Source organism: Mus caroli, unplaced genomic scaffold (genome assembly GCF_978045245.1).
Source record: "Mus caroli unplaced genomic scaffold, Mus_caroli_1 scaffold_18, whole genome shotgun sequence".
In the NCBI taxonomy this organism is placed as follows: Eukaryota; Metazoa; Chordata; class Mammalia; order Rodentia; family Muridae; genus Mus; species Mus caroli.
In genome coordinates this window covers 51,354,392-51,379,364 of record NW_028227273.1, presented here as the reverse complement: position 1 = coordinate 51,379,364, position 24,973 = coordinate 51,354,392, and the positions used below count along the sequence as shown (strand labels likewise).

Here is a 24,973-nt window from a genome sequence, read left to right as displayed (position 1 = left end):
AAACATATATCACCATTATTATATTTCAGGGGCTTTAAGATGGTTGAAGAACTTTATATCCTGGAGATAATGAGATAGTTCAGTTGGTGAAGTGTTTCCACACAGGCATGTGGACCTGAGCTTGATCCCCAGCAGTCGTATAGAAAATCAGGTAGGGTGGGGCCCACATTTACGCCCAGCACTAAGGAGGCAGAGACAGGAGAGAATCCATGGGGTTCACTGGCCTGCCAGCCTAGCTTAATCATATAAATCTCAGGATCAGTGGGACAAAATGTCTCAAAAAACAAAGGAAATAGAGTCCTAAATAACAATACCCAAGCTTGACCTATGGCCTCCACATGCACACACACACATGAACATGCACACACATACACTCACTCACACACACACACACACACACACACACCATCATCATTTTCATCATCCATTTGAAGGAACCTAATGTATTCTTTGCACAGAGGGTTCACTCATCAATGCCACTCCCAGATAATGATATGAAGGCAAGAGGAAAACACCATGACACACAAGCTGGCATTTTAAGAAAACTCTTTCCATAGTGGGAAGGCAGGAGGAGCTAGGATGGGTAAAAACAAATCCAAGATTGTGCCACTATTACATTAGGAAGGGGCCTGGCATCAAGAAGTGATGGATGTAAGTGACAATGATCCAGGTGGTCTTTGCTGAATTAATTAGATAAGAAAAGCAGCATGCTGAGAAACCAGCCAGGAGGCTGAGCAGTCCCCACATGGACCCTGGACATGAGTAAGAGAAGGACAAAGCTTGGGCATGCTCGCTCAAGGTCATTTGAGAAACAGAAAGAAAGAGGTCCAGGCACTCATGAACGTAACATGGAGAAATGTGCAATGGACAGAAGACAAGAATGTGCAGACCTGTGAGGCTGTGCATTGAGAAAGCTGTAGAGACAGAGACCTGTGTTGGAAAGGGTTTTAGAGATTTGCAGATCACCCCTAACTATGGTCTTTTTTGGGTCCCATGTCCAAACACACAACAAAGGCAAGTTAGGAAAGAAAGGAACAAGACCTGTGGGAGAGCAAGGCAGCATCAGCCAGCATTCTAGCAAGCAGCATTAACTGTACTCTGTGGCTTTTAGAAATAGAAAGGTAAAAAGAGAGAGAAGGAGAGGTGTGAGGGATGTGTTGGAAGTTCTCTGGGAGGAGGAAGGAGGGGCAGTGAAGGCAAATAGGATCAAGATATATTGTATACATATATGAAATATGAAAGTCAATAAAAGGTATCTTTAGCCGGGCGTGGTGGCGCACGCCTTTAATCCCAGCACTCGGGAGGCAGAGGCAGGCGGATTTCTGAGTTCGAGGCCAGCCTGGTCTACAAAGTGAGTTCCAGGACAGCCAGGGCTATACAGAGAAACCCTGTCTCGAAAAACCAAAAAAAAAAAAAAAAAAAGGTATCTTTAGGAAGCAAGAGGGAGGCTCTTGGTTTGTTGCTCAAGGTACCATCAGGGTGGGTAGTCTGAGGGAATAGATTGGTGGTGGACTGGGAGGAGGGGCTGGGTTCTCTCTGGCTCATGTGTAGGGCTGATGTAAGCTCAGGTTCAGTTTTACACTTAACATTGAAAGTCAAGAGTGTTCTCTGGTTTTTTTTTTCTTAATCTGACATTTGTTTGACCATTCAAAGGTGAAATATGATCAAATTAAGGTTAATTTTTCTTGACACATCATTGTGTGTGTGTGTGTGAGAGAGAGAGAGAGTGTGTATGTGTGTGACTGTGTATGTGAGTGTGTGAGTATATGTGAGTGTGTATTAGTGTGTATGTGAGTGTGTGTGTGTGAGTCTGTGTGAGTGTGTGTGTGTGTGTGTGTGTGTGAGTGTGTGTGTGTGTTGTGTTGTGCTCATGGGAGGTTGTGCACATGTACACACAGAGGCCAGAGAACAACCTTGGTGTTGTTCCTCAGATACTTTCCACCATTTTTCTTGACATGGGGCCTCTCTCTGGCCTGGCCTTTGCCAATTCAGCTAGACTGGCTAGCCAGCAAGTGCAGGTGTGTATGTGCATATGTGTGCACGTGTGTTCATCCATGTGTGTGAGAGTGGTACAGGTGTGTGTGTGTTTGTGTGTGTGTGTGTGTGTGTAAGTGCAGGTGTGTGGGTACTGTGTATGCATGTATGCTCATCCGTGTGTGTGTGTGTGTGTGTGTGTGTGTGAGAGAGAGAGAGAGAGAGAGAGAGAGAGAGAGAGAGAGAGAGAATGCAGGTGTGTGCATATCAACTCATGTGTGGAGATCAGAGACCAGGTGGCTTAGGTATTGGTCCCCAGCTTCCTTCTTGTTTGAGATGGGATCTCTCCCGTGTACTGCTGTGATTGAGAGGCTAGCTGGCCTGAAAACTGACAGGAAAGATTCTCCTGTCTCTGCCTCCCATCTCCTGGTGGGAGGAGCTCTAGAATTGTAGGCCTTTGAGTTACTATGTCTGTCTGTCTTTCACTTCATTTCCTTTTTAAAACATGGTTTCTACAAATCTAAGCTCAGGTCATTGAAAACTTCACCCTCAGACATCTTCCCAGCCCCGTTCTCACAACCCTTGAGTAGTTTTAAGGAAAGAGAAGGATTGGGTATCAGTTCCACCTTCCCAGGAAAAGAACATGGCATGGGGCTCATTCTGACAACTCCGACTATGAGGGAATTCCTCAAACTAATGATTTTCTCTGGACTTCACCATCCATTGTTCATCATATGTGATGCTAACCTTCTCCTCCACCCACACGTACTGTGTGAGCTACAGCCTGGAATTCTGTATTTGTTATTCTCTTGTATAACAAACCTTCCCAACCCCAGAGGGAGAATGGGACCCTTTGATGGCATCGGCTAAGCAATGGTCCAGCATGGTATGGACAGTGCTACCCAATGGGTCTTCTGGGAAATGTCAAGGAACAAGCAGAATAGCGGGTGTCTTTCTGTGTTCATTGCTTTGAGGTGGAGGAGAGTAAAATCACTAGCAATGAAAAATCACTGCTCCCCAGCAAGCTCCCTTCTCCTGGGTGAAGTTGGCAGGTGCCCTGTCCATTAAGTTGAGCCATTCATGCATCAACTTAAGCACTGCTTCTGAGAACCCTCAGTTCCCTTCTGTTGCTAGGCAGAAATAGTATTGTTTGCTTAAACAGCTGCGATTAAGACCCAGCGCTGTTTGTGGCAGTTAGTGGCCAACTTTCCAGAAATGTCTTTTTCAGATAAGTGCTTGGAAGCTGGCAGGGACTTGTGGGAAAGGAGAGGGGAAATCCTGGTTAGTTAGTGTCTCCTGGGCCTGCGGATGGGTATCGTCTGACACCAGTGACACCTGGAATATCCTACCGTCTCCTCAGGGCAGTGTGGGCCAGAACAATCCAGACAAACAACACAAAGAGTGAAGGGAACAGAGACAAAGAAAATACAAGTGAGCTGTCAGGAGGCAGCTGGTTCACGTGGCAGAGAAGGGTGCAGGTCATCTCCGATACACACCTGGAAGGAGGGGATCTGTGGCCTGACCCTCCTGAGTCCCTTGTAGCCGAGAGTAAAACAATGAATGCCAATTTCCCAGGCTCTGAGGTCTTCGGGATCAGAAGCGGATAGAAAAGCAGAGTTTGGCATTGCTTTCTTTCTTGTTTGAATTGTTTTTAGATTGATTTGTTCTATTTTATCTGCATAGTGCTTTTCTTCATGCACATCCACTTCATATGGGTGCCTACTGGGCCTGCAGGGGTCTGAAGAGAGCACCCCTGGAGCTTCCTTACAGACAATTAAGAGCAGCCCTGTGGATGCTGGGATCCAAACCCAGGTCCTCTGAAGAGCAGCGTGCTCTTAATCCCTGACTCATCTCCAGGCCGGAGCATGAGTTTGATGGTTCAGACTCCAGGCTTCACATCTGCCCCAGGGGATCAAGATGGTATCATGCTGATACCTGAGCCTCTGGGTGAGTTGCCTTACTCGCCAGGGTCCCTGTATCCTTGATACTATCCTAAGATCCACGAAGAAGAGCATGGCCCAGGTGGGAGTCATCTTCCGTTCCTCTGGTGACTCCATAGTGAGGAACTCACTCAGGGATTCCACATTCATTTTCCCTTCCCAGAGGGTTGTTCTCTAGATGTCAGCCGTGTACCTCTTTCATCCCATTCAAGTCTCTGCTCAACATCTAGAACTTTACAAAGGTCTTTTCTAGCCATCCTACAGGGAATAAGAAACAAATACAAGAGCAGAGAATGAGGAAGAAGGGAACAAGGGGAAGAGGGCAGGGATATTTGTTAAGAAGGACAAAGGTCTGTCTCTAAGTAGAGATGGGACAGAGGCAGTATGCAGGAAAATGGCAATTTATAAAGGTACAAGGGGGAAATGCCGTGTTAGGATGAGGTGTTTAATTTTAATTGGGCAAATTGATGAGGTGAGCCAATAAATGGGCTTTTGATGGCTGGACTTCAATACTTTGATAGCTGGACCTTGGTAGTCAGCCTCAGGAGGAAGTAGTCAAATAAGGGAATAGACCTTGGGGGCTAGCTTTAGGAATGTAGTCTGGCAGGCTTTAGGAAAGCAGAGGGAATGAGGGAGAAGGGCAAGGCCTGCCAGAGCCATGATTGAGCTGGCCAGAGTCCCTTCAATTATTATCATTATTACTACTACTAGTAGTAGTAGTAGTACCATTATCATCTTATTACTCCTTTGCTCTCCATCCTTATTTCTTTATTTCCTGCAGATCTGTCTGATAGTAAGATATAAACTGACCAGTTGCTTCCAGCAGAGGAGATAAATATCGTGGAGACAGGACTCTGCTTCTTTTCTTAAGAAGCTTTGCCCCCTTTATTGCCCATTGCTGGGGCATCTAGCACAGCGTGGAGAAACAGGCACCCAGTGAACAGTGAATCTTCAAGAAAATCAATAAATCAAACATCAGCAAGGCTGGCTGTCAGAAGTCTTTGTCCAAAGTTTGGACCTCTAAGACTTTTCTGATGCTGATAGACCTCAGGGAAGTGTTCAAGGTTGTCACATTTTTACTCTTAATAGTTTCATTTTTGAACTTGACATTAAAAAAAAAACCTAACTAAAATTTAAGTTTATTACAAGCTGTATTTAACAATAATATCACGTTTTTCTAGTGCTTTGTGAAATGATTGTTTTGTTTTGTTTTGTTTTAATCTTCTTCCACTCGAGTTGAAGCAGTGTGTGATTCAAAGAAAACGAACTTTGGAGTCAGCAAAATGTCTTTTTAAATCTTAGCTCGGGTATTACCATGAGATTGCAACTCTTCCCACCTCAGTTTTACCACCTGTAAAATGGAAGTAAGCATATTACCCTTTAGCCCACCAGGCAAGAACAATTAGCAAGTGCTGTTGCTACTGTTGCTATTTCATCTGCTCTTTCACCTAGCATCTCTCAATGGAGGGGGTAAGCCAGTGTCAGCTCTTTTGAGGTAAATTGTATAAACAATGGGCTGGAGAGATGTCTCGGCAGTTAGCACACCGCTTGTTGTTCTCCCAGTGGATCTGAGTTCCGTTCCCAGCACCCACATGGAGACAGCTCACAACCTCTTATAACTCTTACCCTACAGGATCTGACGCCCACTTCTGGCCTCCAAGGGTACTGCATGGACCTGCCATACTTAACATTTAAGCAAATAAAAACAAACCTTCAAAACACAGGAGGCTCAGCAAATGTAGCAAGAGAGTGCCCACTGGCCATTAGGAGAAACAACAGATGGCTGATAAAACCTGTTGTGTTCATGTCTGTTCTCCACGGTCACTTTCTCCCTTTAATCCTTTGGTTTACAATGTTGGCTCACCAGCCACCTGAACGTCAACATCAGCGTGAGGTTTGTTATAGTGCAGGAATCCAAGCTTAACTCATAAAGAGTATAGTTGGCTTCACCTGGGCATGTAAGGCCCTGGATGTTCTCAGTCAAGGTCAAGCAAGCATGGGTGATCCTCGAGGACAAGGCTTGCCTAATGCAATGCTAGTTCTGGGGCTTCTTAAGAGAACTGTTTTCCAAAAGAAGCGTGTTCCGGTCAGGCATACTGACCCATGTTGGTAAGTCCTAACATTTAGGAGACTGAGGCAGAGGTAAAGGGTGATGACTTAGAGGCTAGCCTAAGTCACACAGTAAACTCTAAGCCAGCCTGGGCTTACAGAAAGACCACTTGAAAAGGGGGAGAAAGGAGGAGGAGGGGGCAGAGGGGGAGGAGGAGGAGGAGGGGAAAGGTGAGGAGGAGGGGGAGGACAAGGACGAGGATGAGGACGAGGACAAGGAGGAACTATTGATCTTTGGTCCTCACCAGCCTCTAGGGAAGGGTGATGCGTAGCTGAGGGTGACTCTGAAGCTCCTTTAGGTGTTGAAGAGAGTGTGACAGGTGGGTGGGCAGAAGGACCTCAGGCTAAGTTAGCAGCTGCATGAATCCTATAGGCAGAATCTTGCTAAGCCATCAGCTCCCTCACTCCTAGGGCACTCTGCTTTCAACTCGATTTTGTGATAATCTCAGCAGAACTGCCTTGGCTCTAACAAAGAGTCATTGATAGCCAGGCAGAGCTGTTGCCTTTCAGGTACACACTCGTTCTGCTGTGATGTCTGAAGGGCACAGGGAGGAGGGCTGAGGGCCATACAAATAACAAAGTAGATGATATAGGATTGTTGTCCGCTCCACCCATCCAGAGCAGCCACCATCCAGGAAATCCTGTTTGCCTTCATGGGAGGACCCTGAACTAGTGAATTTACCAGTGGGAATAAACATGGTCACATGCCTTTTCAGGAAAGAGAATGTTCTGGAAGGCAGATGTAAATACTGCACAGTTGCCCCGTTGGAAATGTTCCTAGTGGGTACCATCATGTGCCTGGAGTTAGAGTCACACAAATGGAGATTATCAGCCCCTCCAGGAAGCCTGCTTTCATCACAGAACATTTGAGAATCAAATAGAAAACAGGAAACACTGTCACTACACTATAATAGACAGGACTCCATATTAGACTTTACAAGTGACTTTGACATCTTAGTTTTGAGGCAAGGTCTCACAAATCCCAGACTAACCTCTGACTCATGATGTAGTCTGCCTCCAGCTCCCAAGTGGCCAGATGACAGTCACATATCACCACATCTGGCTAAGATCTATTTTATTCTACTTGTATAAGGAGGAACTATACTATCAAATACATCCATAAAACACCCCCACATACTTAAAAACAAAAACAAAAAAACTTGAGTTCATTGCAGCAAACAGAACAACACCAAAAGGAAAGCATTTCCGACGAGGTTATGTTCTAACACTAGTGTTTATACCCTGAGGAAGTACACACCCTAGCTTCCAGCAATCGATATTTAACCACTGGAGTTTTCTATTCTCAACTTTCTCAGTGTTCCCAGCAATGGTCCTTGGGATGCTTAAAACGAATCTTACAATTTCATGGGAAAATAATTGTCTCCACAAAGAAGACAGAATTCTAGCTACATGTTAAATTACAGACCATGCTTTCAGATTTCACTTAAGATTGAAAGGGATGGCTTTGAAAGTATCCATTTTTTTAACCTATTTAAAAATATTTTCAATATCCCTGTGTGAAAAAGAAATTCTTACCCTTCAGTCTATTTTTTTTTTATGAAGTAGGAACTGAGCCCACCCCTTCATCCCCAGTTGTGTTTTCCAGTCAGGACAAGAGCAATGGTTAGCCCAGTGACAGAGAAGTGACTTTATTACTTGACTTAGGGGAGGGGCTTAGTAAGAAGTCATTGCACACATGTTTGTTACATGGTGAGTACCAAGAAAGATGGGTAAGGTCACGAGAAGGGAAGGAATCAGCTCCTGTCCCAGAAGCTTAAAAATGGTGGTCAAGACATGATGTGATATAAGAAACTGGGGAAGATGCATTCTACGACTAGATATAATTATATCTATAGGCTGGTGAGCTCTCTCTCTCTCTCTCTCTCTATATATATATATATATATATACATATACATATACATATATATATACATATACATATATATACATATATACATATATATATATATAAATATATATACATATGTGTATATATATATACACATATGTGTATAAATATATATATACACATATGTGTGTGTGTGTGTGTGTGTGTTTGGGGCAGATCTATTTGGAGAGCTGATGTTCAACTGCCTGGCGACAAGTTAGAAAAGCAACGAAGAACTAGGCCTTTTTTGATGACCACTGATTGAGTCCTGGACACCAGAGATATGAAGCAACAATAAAGAATGCATACATTGGATGCCTGTGTACGATCTAAGGCCAAAGGAAATTGACTGGTGGGGGGGAGGGTGTGCTCTGGAAGAATTTCAAGCCTGCATGCATGTCTGTTCAGCTCTTAGACTGCATGCAAACCAACTATATAGTGTTACAAAGATGGCAACTCACTCCTGTGGGTAGAGATCAGAACTCTTATTGACTGCAGTGGCGAGAGGAGTCCCTTCCAGGCCACTCCTATTAGTCTTGCCCCAATCACAGTTTGCTCCTCACACACATAGCCTTTGGCCTCGGACATCAAGGTTGAGGGTAGGAGCTGGGAGAGGTCATTAAATGTTTCTTCTTTTCTCTAAAAGGGCTCATTCTGATGGACCAATGTGCCTAGTATCTACTTTACTGCAGTATCCACCAGGCTCTCTCCCCTACCTCCACAAACACTCATGGTCTTCATGCCCTCTCCTTTCAGCTGCAGCGGGTGATTACATGGCGGAAGAATACATGGTGGATATTGAGATCAGCTTTGAAAATGTCTCCTTCCTGGAGTCCATCAGAGCTCACTTGAACAGCCTCAGTTTTCCAATTCAAGGGACCGACGCTGACATTTTGAACATAGCAATGACTACAGGTGAGTGTGACGTACATTGCTTGAGGGTGAGCATCAGGAGAAAGGCAGGAGTCCTGCTTGTAAATCAAACTAAATGTGGGAGGCAAGCGTAATGACCCAACCGGACCACGGTGTGACTTTGTGTCCCCATACCTCCCAGAATGAACTCACTAGCTGTAAAGTCCTTAGTTTAAAAGATGACCAAAGCTTTTCTTGGTGGCTGTCATAAAGCAACCAATAAGACATTTACAAACCCTTCCTGTCCCTCTGAACAATGTGTGGGCACAGCTCAGTATGTCATGTCTTTCTTTCCTTTGGGGTGTTGTAGATCGGGAAATAGGAACAAGAGTGTACCTAAATCCAAAGCAATACAGTAAGCAAAGTTCTCCCAGGTCATGCTTTGCCTTAGTGTTTGAGATATCCCTACTAAAACTAAACCCTTTCTCCTTTGTCTCACGGTTCCATCCCCAGAGACTCAGTGTCGCATCGATGAGGCTGATCTTTGTCCTATGAAAAAGTTCTGCAAATTGGAAAGCACCACTGTACCTTGGTTGTCCTCTTTCAGAGACAACTGTTTGATGGCATTGCTTTGAGTAGCAGCATCCTAAGGGGCCCCATCTGCAGAATAGTCTCTTTGGTCCAAAATGAGAAACTGATTCAAGGGTCTCTGCTTGCAGAGCAGTTTTTCTTCTTTTATAATGACCCCAGTGAGATCAGGGTTTATTTGGACTGTTCTTTTGACTTGAAATGGAAAGGCTATTTATTTGCATTCTGTATTTATGATTTATTTCCATGTAACAAATCTCTCTTAGCACTTTAGAACAACAGACATGCATTATCTTAAAGTTCCTGGGGGTCTGCAGTCTTGTAATAGCACCTAGATGGGTGATTCTAGCTTAGGAACTTTGATCTGAAGGCTCTAATGGACTGGAAGGGTCATTTTCAAGTTCACCAGGTAGTTTTTTTGCAGACTACTGTTCCTAAATAGTTATTATTTAGAGGCCTTAGTGCTTACTATGTAGTTCTCTTCCTGACATATCTTTGTACCAGGCAGCCAACTTTCCCAGAGGAAAAGAGAGGAAGGGAAGGAAAAATGGGGGAGGGATAAAGGGAAGGGAGAGAGAGATATATGATAGATAGATAGATAGATAGATAGATAGATAGATAGATATAGACAGATAAATAAACATACAGATAAAAGGAATATATGCTAAATTATACCATCATTTTTACCATGTTCTATAAGAAGGCACTATAAAAGGCTGTGTTCCTAGAGGCAGAGATGTTCAGTAGTCTCTGTGTGGTTCTCAACCTTCCTAATGCTGCCACCCTTTAACACAGTTCCTCATCGTGTGGTGAACACCAACATTAGTTTCACTGCTACTTTGTAACTGTAATTTTGCTGAGGTTATGAATCATAACATGGGTATTTTGGGGGACAGAGATTTGCCAAAGGGTTGCAACCCACAGGTTGAGAACCACTACTGTTTGGTATCAGGGGATCAGATCATCACAGACATCTAGTGGCCGTGTAATATAAAACATGACTATCAAAAAATGACTTAACAGCCTGCAGCCACTCAATCTTGTCACCTTTCTGGTGACCTCATCTATGGCTTAGTGGTCCATATATGCCCCCTTGAATCTCATGCAATTCTACTGAACTTTCTAGAAGGTCAATTTGATACTGAGCTAGGATTTCCTACCAGCATAGATACTTGCAATCTGCAAATCTTAGGGTGGTGACTATCTTGTCTTGCATTACTCTTTTGGTTTATGGCAGTCTGCACTCCTGCTGGAAATGACCTCTTGTGCTTCTGTGAGAAAGGCTACCAGTGGTCTGAGGAAAGGTGTCTCCACTCTCTCACTTGTCAAGACTATGACAGTGCCCTGCCAGGCGGCTACTGCAGTTGTCTGAAAGGACTTCCTCCCCAGGGACCTTTCTGCCAGCTCCCAGAAGGTACGCAATTGTTCTTTAAAGAGCTGTTGAATGCATTTTTCAACTTTACCGAAAGCCAATGTCTATCTGTCTTGTCTGTTTTCAAACACTGGTGAGACATTTATATTTCCTTGTGTTTTTTAGCATTCATTACCTTAAAACTCAAAGTCAGACTGAACATAGGATTTCAAGAAGACCTAAAGAACACGTCTTCTGCCCTTTATAGGTCCTACAAGACGGATCTGGAAAGAGCGGTAGGTTGGGGCTGCTGGAGTCTTTACCCAAGAAGCTACTTAGGAGGAAATGGAGTCACTCCCATTCACAGTGGGCAGTGTGCTTACATGAGCATACCCTAGGGGTAAGGATTTGAAGTCATGCAAACCCACCTGAGGACTCAAACAGCATTCAGAAGATAGGGTGTCACCTTGGCCTCTCAGGAGGGTTTCTCCCTTGAGTAGAAATGATTCAGATAACATTTGGTGGCATCCATTCACTAAGAGCAATCCAGAAGAGGTTGCTGGTTCAGGTCTGTTCTTCAGGCAGTCTCACATTCTGCTATGTTGTGTAGCTCAGTACCTTCTTCCCAGTGAGCGGTATTGGCCTCAAATGACTAGGTTTCTCATACACAGATAAGACTTCCAACATCACTGGGGAGCCTACCTCAAGGCTGAGCTCAGAGAGTTTCAAACTTCTCTAGCTTGGAAGTCACTAGGTGTTCACTCCAAGGCCAGCCTGTTGTTACTAAGGTAAAAACAGAGATGCTACTGCAAGTATGAACTGTCTCCCAGATGCAGTAATACAGTGCTTGATATTGTATTAAGCCACTCAAATGTAAATGCTTTGCTTGAGTTGGTGTATTTCAAACACTGTCTCCTAATTGCTGTGGTGACTGGGCTGAGATATTACACATGGGCTGAGATAGTGTCTCCCCATAACTCCTAGTCCTCCGGGCAGGAGAAGGCCCCTGCCAAAGCCAGTATGCCACACAAAAATAATGGTTTTTCCATGGTGCCTTGATGGAATATTGATTCTATAGAGTTCTTGAATGACTGATTTACATCTCGGGCATATAAGAATTCTACATAGAGTACCAGTCACTAAATTATATACTTTTAAGGAACTATGGGATCATATAAGACTCTCAATCACCCAGGTACCAGCCCTACAACACATATTGTAGATTTCTTGGTGCCCTCATTTTTATTTCTGTTGCTATAATAAAGCAACTCTGAAACAAAGGAATCTAAGTGAAGAGAGGGTTTGTCCGCCTTAAAATAGCAGGTCTGTCATTTTGTGGCAGTAAAGGCAGAGGCTCAAGCAGCTAAACATATCATAACCACAGTCAAAACCAGAGAGGAATGAGTTCATCTATACTGCCTGCTTCTTGCTGCTAATTTTCACTTAGCTTTCCACCGTCTCACGTAGCTCTGGGCCCTCTGCCTATAAAATGGTGCTACACACAGTAGGGTAGGTCTTCCTACATCAATGAACAATCAAGACAATCCCTCACAGATGTGCCCACAAGCCAACATGACCTGGGTATCCCTTCAATAGAGACCGTCTTTGTAGGTGATTCTAGGTTGTGGCAAGTGACGCTTAAAGCTAGCTATGATACCTGGTCATGTAACTTGAGTAGGTCAGGAATTCTTATGAGGATGATATTCAGAAGAACAAGATGAACCTGTCCTATTGACGAATGAAACTGGATTTACCAAAGTCACACTGATGTTAAGGTAGGGGGCAAGTGGGATGGTGGCTGTGAGGGTGCTCCTGACTTCCAACTCTCTGGCTCTGGTTCAGCATGTAGCCCAAAGCGCTACCACTGACACTCAGGAATGGGTTTCTGCTCCTTATCTTAGAATACACATAAGTGTTATGTGTCTGGCAGACAGGAGGATTTCTGGGAAGACGATTAAATGTCCTTGGAAGGTCCTTCTGAACATTGTCAGGTGTGGTGTACTAGGAATCCTTCCATTCCACCCTCCTTTTCACTTCCATTTGGAGTGTGATGCCACGTTCTCTCATCCCCACAGCCTCTCAATTCTTTCTCTTGTGTTTTCCTGAGCAGCCCTTTTGTGCACTTAATCTACTGTGTGCTTCTCTGAAGACCGACACATTTTGCTAGAAATTACTCCTTCAAAGCTCTGCCAATGCCACCACGAACAAAATAGATAAAATAAAGCCTTACCTGGGTTGTACCTATAAACCTTTGATATCTCCTTCCAGCCTCATGTCATTCTCTTCTTTGTTTTCCAGTTCCGAGCGGGTTACAGAACTTTACCAGGATTCAGATCGGTGACTGTGACACAGTTCACGTAAGAATGATGTAATTTTCTCATTTTTCTATGAGGGCAGAAACCAATGCACCAGGAAACAAGACAAAACATCCGCGGGCTATCATGTAGGGTCCTTAGCAGGAACAGCGTAATAGAGGTGAGAGCTATGCCCACCAGAGCACAGTGGTGAACTAGAAAAGGAAACACTGTGACGTGTTCCTACCCTTTAGCAACAAGGAAACACAAAGATGTGTTCATCTCATGCATGAAAGACTTTGCAAACAGAAATACATCTCTAGTTCTGAGAGTTTGAAATGTTAAAGTAGAGTTGTATCAGACAGCAATGTTAAAGACATTACTAGAAGATTCGGATAGGCAGACAGGATCTCAGGATGTCTGGAAACCTTGTGGGTTCAGCTCATTGTTCTTTATATAGACACTTTCCTCATTTACATTACTGGGCAAATCTTGCCTTGGGTGTCTGCTAACGTTTAAAGACAGGGTTGTTTGAACAATTCCTTGATGATGGAACTTGGTTGTCCTCTGCTATTTTGCTCTTCTGTGCAATAAACCACGAGGATCTAGACTCTCCTAGATTAATTACTGCTTTACTGAACCAAGTGGTCTCTACGCAGCAAGGGCAGCGTGGTTGTGAACTACGAAGTCCGGGTTACATCGGCACCACTGCCTGGATCAATTCATAAAGCCAATGAACAAGTCATACAGAACCTCAACCAAACTTACAAAATGGACTACAACTCCTTCCAGGGAACCCCGAGCAGTAAGTGGAACCTACTGCATTATCACACCCCACATGGCTTGTTCATTTGGGGTAGGCATGATGTGATGGTATTGCTTAAACGTAGGAAATCTACCCCAGAGATTCTTGTATATCTGTGTGTACTGCTGCACTATATAGATGATCTAGGAAATAGAATCAGCCTAGATATCAACAAATAAGCAGATAATAAAATCTCAGTTTATATGTACATATGTGTATGTGTGTGTATCTATATGTATATATAGGTGTGTATATATAATGAAAATTTATATTTATCTAGTCTATCAAGAACAATAAAATTATGAAAATTCTAGGAAAACAGATGAATTTGGCAAAAGCTAAGCTGGATGAACCAGACTCAGGAAAACAAAAATTGCATGCTCTCTCTCATATGTAGATCCTAACTTTTAATGTAACTTTAATGTAAGGAAGCTCCTGGGATGGAAGGGGTGAGGGGAAAGTTGGGAAGAAGAGACTCAACGACAAAAACAATTTCCTTGGAGTGCCAAAATGAGGCAGACAATGGTGATGCACGCCTTTAATCCTAGCACTTAGGAGGCAAAGACAAATAGTTATCTGAGTTCGAGGCCAGTCTGGTCTACAGAGTGAGCTCCAGGACAGCCAGGGCTACAAGAAGAAAATTTGTCTTGAATTAAATAAGCAAAAAAAATGCCACAATGAAATCTAATACATTCTATATAAAAAAAAAGTGAGGCGGAAGACGAAGAGCTAGGAAATCATGGTCATATTTCCTAATACAGAGGTCTGGAGCTCTGTATGCCAACTGTCTCTTTTTGACTAACATTACTGCAGCAGGAGCATCAGGGAGATGGGAACCAGGGTTCATACTAGAACCACTGGGCTTGTGATTGCCTGTGTTCATATATTGAAAAGATCCATAAATGTAAAGCCATCACTGTGAGGTAACAGTAACAGCAGATGCTGAAATTAACTAGGGTTCTATTGTTCATTTAGAGGGTGGGTCTCAGAAAGTATCCGAACCACACTAGCCCTACGAAGACCTATCCATCCTTCACCAGGGCCTCAAGCTTGCATGGGAAGGCTTCCAAAGTACTGTTCCAGGTCAATTAAAATAGCTGGGAAAAAAAATCCATGACTTTAGATACTCTCTTCCATTTCGCAAATGGGATTGAGATACAGGCTCTGGTGCATCAGTACGTGATGGGATCTCTGTTACTCAGAGAGTAGTAAGGGGAGCGTGTGGGCAAGACTGTGGCAGACAGATGCTAGGAAGAGCCCTCAAGAATCCTTGAAGCAAAGCCTGCAGAGCCACAGTTTGCATCACTGATGTGTATCCCTCAAACGTTTCTCTTTGAATTTCTAGATGAGACGAAATTCACTGTCATACCAGAATTCATCTTTGAGGGAGACAATGTGACTCTGGAGTGTGAAACTGAGTTCGTGACCTCCAACACGTCCTGGTACTATGGAGAAAAGCGCTCTGACATCCAGAACAGCGACAAATACTCCATTCACACCACTGTCATCAACAATATAAGCCTGATCACCCGCCTTACCATTTACAACTTCACACAGCATGATGCGGGTGGGTTTCTGATCAGAAACTTGGCGGGGGGTCACCGGGGGGAACTAAATGGTGTGCTCAGAGAAGTAGCCAACAGAGCAGGGGTTGGAGGGTGAGCTGTTCAGAAGAAGCCTATTCCAAAATGGAAAATTCATCCCATGGCATGCTTTCATGTGTGTATGTGCATATATGTATGTATGTGTGCATATGTGTGTATGTGTGTATGTGCATATGTTGCATGGATACGAGTACATTGCCACAAGAAAGCTAGACTTTAGCCTCCCTTTCTTAGTTGTTCCCATGTTGGTTTCTGAGGCAGGGTCTCTCACTGAACCCAGCAGCGAACCATCTCCCAGTCAGAGGCACCTGTCTCTGCCTCTCTGGCTGTAGAGTTACAGATGCAGGTTATCATTTCCATCTTTCTTATGAGTTCTGGGGATCTGAACTCAGACCCTCATGCTTGCACAGCAGACTACTGAACCGTCTGCCCCAAAGACCCAGGGCACTATTTTTAAACGGTGTTTAAATTGCACTGGTTTTATTTTGAATTTTACATAGTAAGTAGTAATGGTTCTATACTGTTTTATTTTGATCTACCTTATAAAATTTAGTTTGCTGGCATGAAATTGGCATATAATATACTGCACATACATTATGTCTACAAAGTGTTCAGTTTTGACATATAGACTTGAAAAGGCATCACTAAAATTAAGATGGAAATAGATCCAGCCTCTTCAAATACTCGTCTTCTCCATAGCAACCCCTCTCTTTGGCCTTTCCCACCCTCCTTCCTACTCCAAGCAGCCAAAAAACCATAAATTTTAGTTCTTCAGAGGTTAACAATGAGCCTGCCAATTTCTAGTGTTTAATAACCCTACTTAAGACCAGATATCAGGAGGACCAACTCTGCTCCTCCACACAGGAAAGAGGACTGTAGATACATGAGTCTGATCACACCTTCAAAGATTCCGGTTTTACCACAGGGTTAAACAGCACACTCAAGTTATTCAGGGTCCACTAACTCTCCAAGACTTACCAATTTCACTTCCCCGTATGACTCTGTGAATACCCCCTTTTTTTTTCTTATTTTTTTCTCAAGTACATTTCCAATGCTATCCCAAAAGTCCCCCATACCCTTCCCCCCACTTCCCTACCCACCCATTCCCATTTTTTTTTTTTTGGCCCTGGCGTTCCCCTGTACTGGGGCATATAAAGTTTGCATGTCCAATGGCCTCTCTTTCCAGTGATGGCCGACTAGGCCATCTTTTGATACATACGCAGCTAGAGTCAAGAGCACCAGGGTACTGGTTAGTTCATAATGTTGTTCTACCTGTAGGGTTGCAGATCCCCCCAGCTCCTTGGGTACTTTCTCTAGCTCCTCCATTGGGAGCCCTGTGATCCATCCAATAGCTGACTGTGAGCATCCACTTCTGTGTTTGCTAGGCCCCGGCATTGTCTCACAAGAGACAGCTATATCTGGGTCCTTTCAGCAAAATCTTGCTAGTGTATGCAATGGTGTCAGCATTTGGAAGCTGATTATGGGATGGATCCCTGGATATGGCAGTCTCTAGATGGTCCATCCTTTCATCACAGCTCCAAACTTTGTCTCTGTAACTCCTTCCATGGGTGTTTTGTTCCCAATTCTAAGAAGGGGCACAGTGTCCACATTTTGGTCTTCATTCTTCTTGAGTTTCATGTGTTTAGCAAATTGTATCTTATATCTTGGGTATCCTAAGTTTTTGGGCTAATATCCACTTATCAGTGAGTTCATATTGTGTGAGTTCCTTTGTGATTGTGTGAATACCCCTTTTCTACCTTCTCCCTTGTGTCATCAGACATGTCTGCGCTGGCTTAACAGTTTCTGAACATTCCTCAAGGGGCCCTTGTGTCAAGTCACAGATGCCACAGTACATGAAACGAGGCTCAATTCTATTAAAGGAAAGTCACAGGAGTGATAGTAACTCATAATTTTGTGTATTCTTTGCAGGCATGTATGGTTGCAATGTGACATTGGATATTTTTGAATATGGAACAGTCAGAAAATTAGATGTCACTCCCATCCGGATTTTGGCCAAGGAGGAGAGAAAGGTGGTGTGCGACAACCATCCTATATCGCTGAACTGCTGCAGCGAGAATATTGCAAACTGGAGCAGTATTGAATGGAAACAGGAAGGGAAGATAAGCATTCTAGGTAAGGACGGCGGATAGAGACCTTTTGCAAAGAGGTCTCTTTGCTTACCTTTCAACCAAGAAAAAAATGGGAGATCTTGTAGGCAGAGGAGGAATGGTGTTTATTCTGGACCATGAAAACAAAACTAAAACCCCAAACCACTAGGTCTGATGCCAGTTCCAGCCTGGATACTGCACAGCAAACCTCCAAAAGTACTCTCATGCAAGAAGCATCATGCTTGGGCTGAGGACAAGATCCTAGCAGATAAAGGCCCAAAAGGGAGTGGCCTGGGGACATAGGTCCATAGCATGGCCCACCCTTCCCTTCCGTCTTCAGCAAAGAGCTAAAGCTGAGGTCACGAAGTTTTCCCCCTAGGCCTACTGGAGCTTCTCGTTGCTTTCCTACCTCGAGTCTCTCACTTATGGATTCGCTTCAGTTTTTTCTCTCTGTTCCCAGCATGCATTTCTCTGCAGACCCATCATTTCTCTTTCAGTTCCTACATGCCCGTTTCTACTTGTTTACTTTTCTGCATGTATATGTATGTGGCATGTGTGTTCGCATGTGCTGGGCCATACGGTTTGGGGAGTATACACGTGTGGAGGGCAGGGGCTGACACTGAGGGTCTTTCTTGTCACAACATAAAAAGAAAAATTAAGACTCTCCACTGATCTTATCTCACTAGCTATAGTGACCAGCATCTTCATCCTGGTGAGCCAGCTCTGGACTGAGCTGCCAGCAGTTTAGATAAAAAAGGATACTTAGAAACGGTGTGAGACCGTAGCTACCTCTTCTTTATAAGAAACAATAGTATTATGTGCTAATGCAAAGAAAAGTCTTTGAGCTAAAGTGCAGATCTTTAAATTACAAACTCTGTGCTCATAGACTATGCTACATCACCATCACCACCAGCTTCGTCTTTATCATCATCATCATCATCATCATCATCATCATCCGAGAAGTCAGGTTTTTCACACACACTTTCCCAAGCACCTCTAGTTTACCAGGCGCGTGCCACTTGCAGCATCTGAATCGACCTCTGAGGACTGAGAAAGACCCGAAAACAACTAGTCAACTCTGAAAAAAATGTCATTATGGGATATTTAGTCACTTCCCTAGTTTATAAGGAAAACAGGGCACAGGCATCCTGAAGGAGCTGCCAGATGGTGGAGAGGCCTTGCACAGTTCCCCTGTCTCTTTCAACTCTGGAAGGTGACAGACCTCACCCTCTGGCAGAGGAACCAGGAAGTCTGCCGTGGGATGCTCAAGGACCTTTCTCTCCGGTGACCCCTTTGCAGACTTTCCTAAGTCTAGCAAGGTTGAGCAGCAGCCTGCAGAACAATAGATTTCCGGGATAGTTTGTTACCCTCCAGTCCTGCACCCAGCGCTGGCCCCCAAAGCAGCTCGATGGAGTGCTAAGCCCTTCGGTGAGGATTGCTGGTTTAGACTCACACCCTGACAGCCTCACTTCACACCACAGCCCTGATTTCTGTTAACCTCCCAGTTGTCTTTGAAGACTTAGAATAACATCCTCTTCTCTGAAGTCTTTCTCAGTCACCCGTCTGAGATGACCCTCCCTTTAGCCTGCACACTGTATTGAATTTTCTTTGATGGGACCTATCACCAACACATTCCTAGGTTCTGTCTTTTTCTATACGCAACTCTCCCCGTATGGTTCACTGAATTGTCTATTGGGTAAAAAGACAGGACTTTTAATCATGAGGTACACTGGGCAGTAGTGGTGCACGCCTTTAATCCCAGCACTTGGCAGGCAGAGGCAGGCAGATTTCTTAGTCTGAGGGCAGCCTGGTCTACAGAGTGAGTTACAGGACAGCCAAGGCTATACAGAGAAACCCAGAGAAAACAAAAACAAAAACAATCAAACAAACAAAAAGCATGAAGCACATTCAACAGGAAGAGGCATCCAGGGCCGGGACTGCATGATGAGTTGAAGGCCACACATGGTTCGGGATTTGAGAAAAATGAAGAATCAAATTCAGAGAATAATAGATTAGAACATATTATTATTGTGTGAGAAATGTTGTTGTCGTCTAGAGGTCTGCATCAGGTTCCTTTCATCTGGTATTCAAAAAATTTAAAGACACACACATACACACACCTCAAGTGCAATGGGTAGAAATGGGAGAAATCTCAGGTGTGGCAGACAGAATCAGCAGCTGGAGAAAGGCTTTTCTGAGGGGTGAGCACACACACATACACACACACACACACACACATAGAAAGGCCAATCAAGAGAAAGTGAGAGAAAGACCTGCAAAGGAAAGCAGGCAGGGTCTCAGGAACCAAAAAACCAGCAGGTCTCTCCTCATTGGCTGGAGGTTCTCAAGGTCTTTGAGGGGGTTACTTCCCCAATTTAGAGCTGGTCAGTTTGAACCAAAACAGTTTTAGGTTTCAACCCTGGGACCTGAGTTTCAGCACCAAGATAATAGCTTTTCTCGGCTGACATGCTAAGCAAATTCAAGCCAAATTAAAAGTATAAAAGCAGGTTTATTTGGGAACAGCTCTCAGATGGGTTCACCTGTCTCAGGAGACAAGGCTAGACAAATCGACATGAACAGGGAGACAGAGAGAGAAGGCAAAGGAGGGAGGGAGGGAGGGAGGGAGGGAGGGAGGGAGGGAGGGAGGGAGGGAAGGAGCCTGACTATGTGCTCAGAGACTAGAAGGAGGAGCACACAGAGAGAAAGACCTGGAGTGGTGGCCAGGTCCCTTTATCCACAGTGCACACCTAGTGCACCTGGCGCACCTGACTGTGGCAGGTGATGACATAAGCTGTTGCTAGGTCCCTGAGAGCAGGGGCTGAAAGTGCCTGTATATTAACAGGGTTAGGATGCGGGTCCTGGGTTTGAAACCTAACAGATAGGGAGTCTGCTAGGCCTACAACATTGACATCAGCATGTCCTGCTGATGGATGGGGGTGGGGAAGGGGGTGTACCAATGGGAGGAGAAAGCTCATGATGTCTTTGTTTTGAGATACCAGACTTAGGTCTCAGGTCAGGAGGGTGAGGAATAAGCTGGAAGTTTGCCATCTTCGGTATCTGTTTGCAGGTCCTCTCTCTATGTGTCTGTCTCTCAGGGATCTGTCTAACCTGTGGTCCTTCGGTGGCACACATTGTGTTAAGAGCATTTGACTTTACTCGGTACCCATAGTAAGCATTTTAAGGTGGAAGGAAATTAGATGCTCAGAGCTCAAGTTAGAAACCTAAACTTTCACTGGACATCATGATTGACTACTTGTACCTGAAGTCCAGGAAGCTGAGGCAGGAGAATCACAAATTAAAGGCCAGACTAGATTACACAGCACATTCAAAGCAAGCTTGGCCTATAGAGTGAGACCCTGTCTCAAAACCCAAACCAAGTCGACCACAAAAAGAGAATGAAACTTCCAGGTGGCACAGTGAGTAAGTTGAAGAGGGAATTAATTCTGAATTGAAGCCCAGATGTAATCAGTTGCAAAGTTCAGACAACAAACAGCGGGGCCCGGGGGCAGGGGTGGTGGGTAGGGGGTGACCTTTCGCTGCTGGAGATGGCCATGTTTCAGGAGTGTAAGCTCAGACAGGGTTTTCATAAGTGGGTGGAAGCACAATGTGAGGAAGTTCGGGTAATTAAAGCGGCTTTAAGTGTTTTAATTTGGATTCCTGCCAATAGCACTGGCAGGAAATCCTGGATGTGTGAATTATGTCTGGGGAAAAATAAAGAAATCGCACGTGTTGAGTTTGAGGTACCAGAGATGTCAAATCAACATTGGGAATTTGCCTCCAAAGTTTCCAACCAGATCATTCCTCTTAGAGTAGTGAGGGAAGTCATGCAATCTCAGTTCATAGCAGGAGCCTCGGGGTGGGGTGGGGGGCTGATGTTGCCAAGGGAGTGAAGCAAAGAGGAGCAACAATGGAGTAAGATGGGGTGGAGGGGTGTGGCTGGGGATAACACCAGGAGCAACATAGGCATTTAAGAAGGATGCTCAGGAGAGGGTCTTCAAAAGGAAGCCCAAGAGGATGCAAACAGGAAAGACAAGGAAGGACCCAAGGGAGGCTCACATAGCTACTGCTGAAAAAAGATGGCTGGCAGTGGAGGCAACATGAGGAAAAGCCCAAGATGGAGGAAAAAGAAGGTGCCGTTAGCGGTAAGGAAACACTTTTGACAAAGTAGAGGGTGACAAAGGCCCACTCAGAACACAGTGTCCTGCCTGCAGGGTATACTAGTGCAATGGTGCCATAAAACTTGTGGGCGTGACCAACCACGTCTGATTTAACGGACAGCCCTCTTTGTAAGATGAAACACATCCCTGATGCTACTTGGGTGATCAAGTACCTGAGACTAGATAGTCCAGGAGCCTAGGGTAAAACCAAATACAGTTCTACTAAAAGAACATAGCAATAAAAGTGACTCTTAGTGACATTTGATTATACCCATAGCTAACAAGTCATAATTCGGGGTTATTGATAGGGAGGTAAAAACCTAATAGCTAAGAGGGTAGATACCTGCCAAGTTCTAGGACTGATTAAGGCTTATTATAAATATAAACGTTATGTGTCTTTTATCTGGAAACTGAGTGATCAAAGGTGTTTGAGATTAAATATATACTATAACACATGTTGTTGAAAATGTGTTTATATCATTGCAGGGAACCCAGAATCAGACCTAGAGTCTAGCTGCAGCACTTACACGCTCAAGGCAGATGGAACCCAGTGTCCCAGTGGGTCTTCTGGAACAACAGTCATCTACACATGTGAGTTCGTCAGTGCCTATGGAGCCAGAGGCAGTAAGAACATAGCTGTGACCTTCACCTCTGTAGGTAAGAACTCTTGCCATAGACTCTTTAGACAGATGTATGTTATACTTGCCAGTCGATTGGAATCCTCATCTCAGTGGGCAGAATGAAGCCGAGCTTTCCCCGGGAGTGGGATGTCAGTCAGATGTCCCTCTATGTCATTTCAATGCAGATGGAATCATTTTAAATTGGGTTGGGTCGGAAAGACTGGGAAGAAACTAACCATGTTGTTCAGCTAAAGGAAGCAGTTGGGCTTAGAAAGTAGTATAGGACCAGGCTAGTTCTGTTGTCATTGAACCCATATGACTGCTAACCTCCTTCCTCCACAATTTGGTTTCCCCTCCTTAAATCCCAACAGCCTCAGTTACTTCCCCAGTACCAGCTCTCCCCCTATCCCCAGCCCCGCCTCTGGTTCCATGTTTCAATCTCTCCATTCGAGAAATAGCCCCACGTAAAGCTAGGACGACCTGATCACTTGGTCTTATGGTTGAATAAACAGGTTTGTGTTCAGTTTTTCAGTTTCTGAAAGGGCCATTTCTTATTTCATCTACACACAGGAACCAGAGAGAGGGGGCGGGACAGGAAGTGTGCCTAGGCTGTTAAACCTTAAATCCTATCCACAGCGATATACTATGTTCAGCAAGTTCCACATTTTAAAGGTTTTGGAACTTTCACAGAATATCACCAACTGGGATCTAAGTGTTTAAACATGAGCCGAAGGGGGCATTTCTCATTCAATCTACAACGCTGGTCCTATGCTGATCAAAATAATAAAGGCGTCATTAAATCAAATGGCATTCTAGAGTCACCACAGCTACAGACATTTCTTTCCCATCTGTTCTCTGAAAATGAACCAGTTACAGCCTTTTTGAGAAATGTCATAAGAAGCAGGATGAAAGCAATACCTGTTTGCCTTGTGTACATGTTCTGCTATTGGGAGTCAGTGCATATTCAACAGACACAGCTCTTAATTGGAAACCTGGGACATAATATAGAGGCATGGTTAGTGCTTGCCGAAAATTCCTCATCTGGCCATCTGACCTATCTTGGAAACAAGAGAATCAGATTTCTGGGTCCATGAGGCTTTGCTTTCTGCTTAGAAATGGCTAGATACCCCCCCCCCCCCGGGGACTGTTTCCAGATCCCTCCAGTCAGGGAGGGCAGAGTGAGGGACACACTGTGTCTTAGGTATGCTTTGGTTGCTGTGCCTCAGCATGTGAACTCTGTCTCAGATACGGTGGAAAGAACTGGCTTCTTTTGATGTTCACTAAGAATGAGACTGACACAGGAATGGAGAAGCAGACCTGTGGCAACAGGCTTAGGAAATGAGGCAGTTCACCTCCACAGGTGACAAAAGCAAATGCCATCTTGAGATGTCAGTCATGGGAAAGACATGCTCCCAGAGAAAAGAAAAGATAGAACAAGAGAAAAATAAATAATTGGTTTTCATATTAGCATTTATATTGCAATGATCCCAACACTGTCAACAATGTCTTATAGAATCTGTGATAGAATTCCAAAAATAGCAGTACACATGTGATTGATTATATTATTAACCTCGGTTATTGTATTGTATATAGTTAAAATGAAATGGCCATAAATAACATTAAGGTGCCTGTACATCCAGTGTTCCTGAGATGATCTAAGCATGAGTATTTGGAGAGTGAACTTTATGATCCCTGTGCTAAAAAGGTAGATTAAGATCCATTCATTTGTTTATGAAGCACCGACTAGAAACTAGACTGTATACTGTAAATGCTAAGGATGTACCAACAGCGGCAAAAGGCTGCCATTTTATGGGGACAGATATAGAAAGGAGTGAATCTACATCACAGTGGTCTGACATGGGTTGATCCAGCGGTGAACACAGCCGCCTTCCAAGATACAACACCGTATTATGGGGAAAGCACTTACAGAGTCAATATGAAGTTGTTGCAAGAACCCAATCCTCTATTTTTTCCATTGAGGGGGTCACAGAGGAGGTTGGGGGGGGGAGCCTGGATTAAGTCAACATCCCTAAGTGTGCAACCTTCTACCCTGCCAATCATCAGGAGATAATGCCAGCTACAAAGGGGAAGTGCCCGAGGTCCTAAGGCATGTGATGGAAGTGAGTACAGTTCAGAGCACCACCGGGAACAGCCTAGAAACAAGTAAACCCCAGGAGCAGCAAGGTACCAATCCCGCGCTGACACGGGTAGAGCCAGGATGGTCCGTGTTGCTGTCCCTGTCTTAAATGTCACTCCTGTGTCGATGTCATCTGAAAAAAACTAAACATTGCATCTGTTGTTGGTTTTTGTCTTGTCTGTTTTGTTTTGCACTCTTTCAGCCAACCTAACAATAACCCGGGACCCAATTTCTGTTTCTGAGGGACAAAGCTTTTCTATAACCTGCCTCAGCGATGTGAGTAGCTTTGATGAGGTGTACTGGAACACCTCAGCTGGTATTAAAATCCATCCAAGGTTTTATACCATGAGGAGGTATCAGGATGGAGCAGAGTCGGTGCTGATGGTGAAGACCTCCACCCGAGAGTGGAACGGTGAGTGATGGGCCAAACCCTGCAGCAGGCTGCCTAGACCCATGGAAATACATGACGACAGGCAGCTAGGGACATGCCTATAATGACTACTTTAGATTACTCTTTGTGGGTGACAGGACAGTATGGGGGGGCA

The 24,973-nt window shown here is 44.3% G+C and overlaps 1 protein-coding gene across 5 annotated transcripts in view; it reads left to right on the top strand.

Moving 5' to 3' along the window:
- Nucleotides 1-24,973, top strand: part of Adgrf5 (adhesion G protein-coupled receptor F5) — a 93,609-nt gene that overhangs the window by 52,244 nt on the left and 16,392 nt on the right. For 4 of the 5 annotated variants that reach the window (XM_029471063.2, XM_029471064.2, XM_085833138.1 and 1 more), the window contains exons 4-13: nucleotides 8,669-8,827; nucleotides 10,590-10,766; nucleotides 10,890-10,999; nucleotides 13,002-13,060; nucleotides 13,657-13,802; nucleotides 15,148-15,369; nucleotides 17,336-17,539; nucleotides 22,158-22,328; nucleotides 24,356-24,475; nucleotides 24,631-24,840. In XM_029471063.2, the coding sequence (XP_029326923.1) occupies nucleotides 8,669-8,827; nucleotides 10,590-10,766; nucleotides 10,890-10,999; nucleotides 13,002-13,060; nucleotides 13,657-13,802; nucleotides 15,148-15,369; nucleotides 17,336-17,539; nucleotides 22,158-22,328; nucleotides 24,356-24,475; nucleotides 24,631-24,840 (1,578 nt within the window). The remainder of the gene's footprint in view (nucleotides 1-8,668; nucleotides 8,828-10,589; nucleotides 10,767-10,889; nucleotides 11,000-13,001; nucleotides 13,061-13,656; nucleotides 13,803-15,147; nucleotides 15,370-17,335; nucleotides 17,540-22,157; nucleotides 22,329-24,355; nucleotides 24,476-24,630; nucleotides 24,841-24,973) is intronic. The other variant, XM_029471065.2, reaches the window with a different exon arrangement.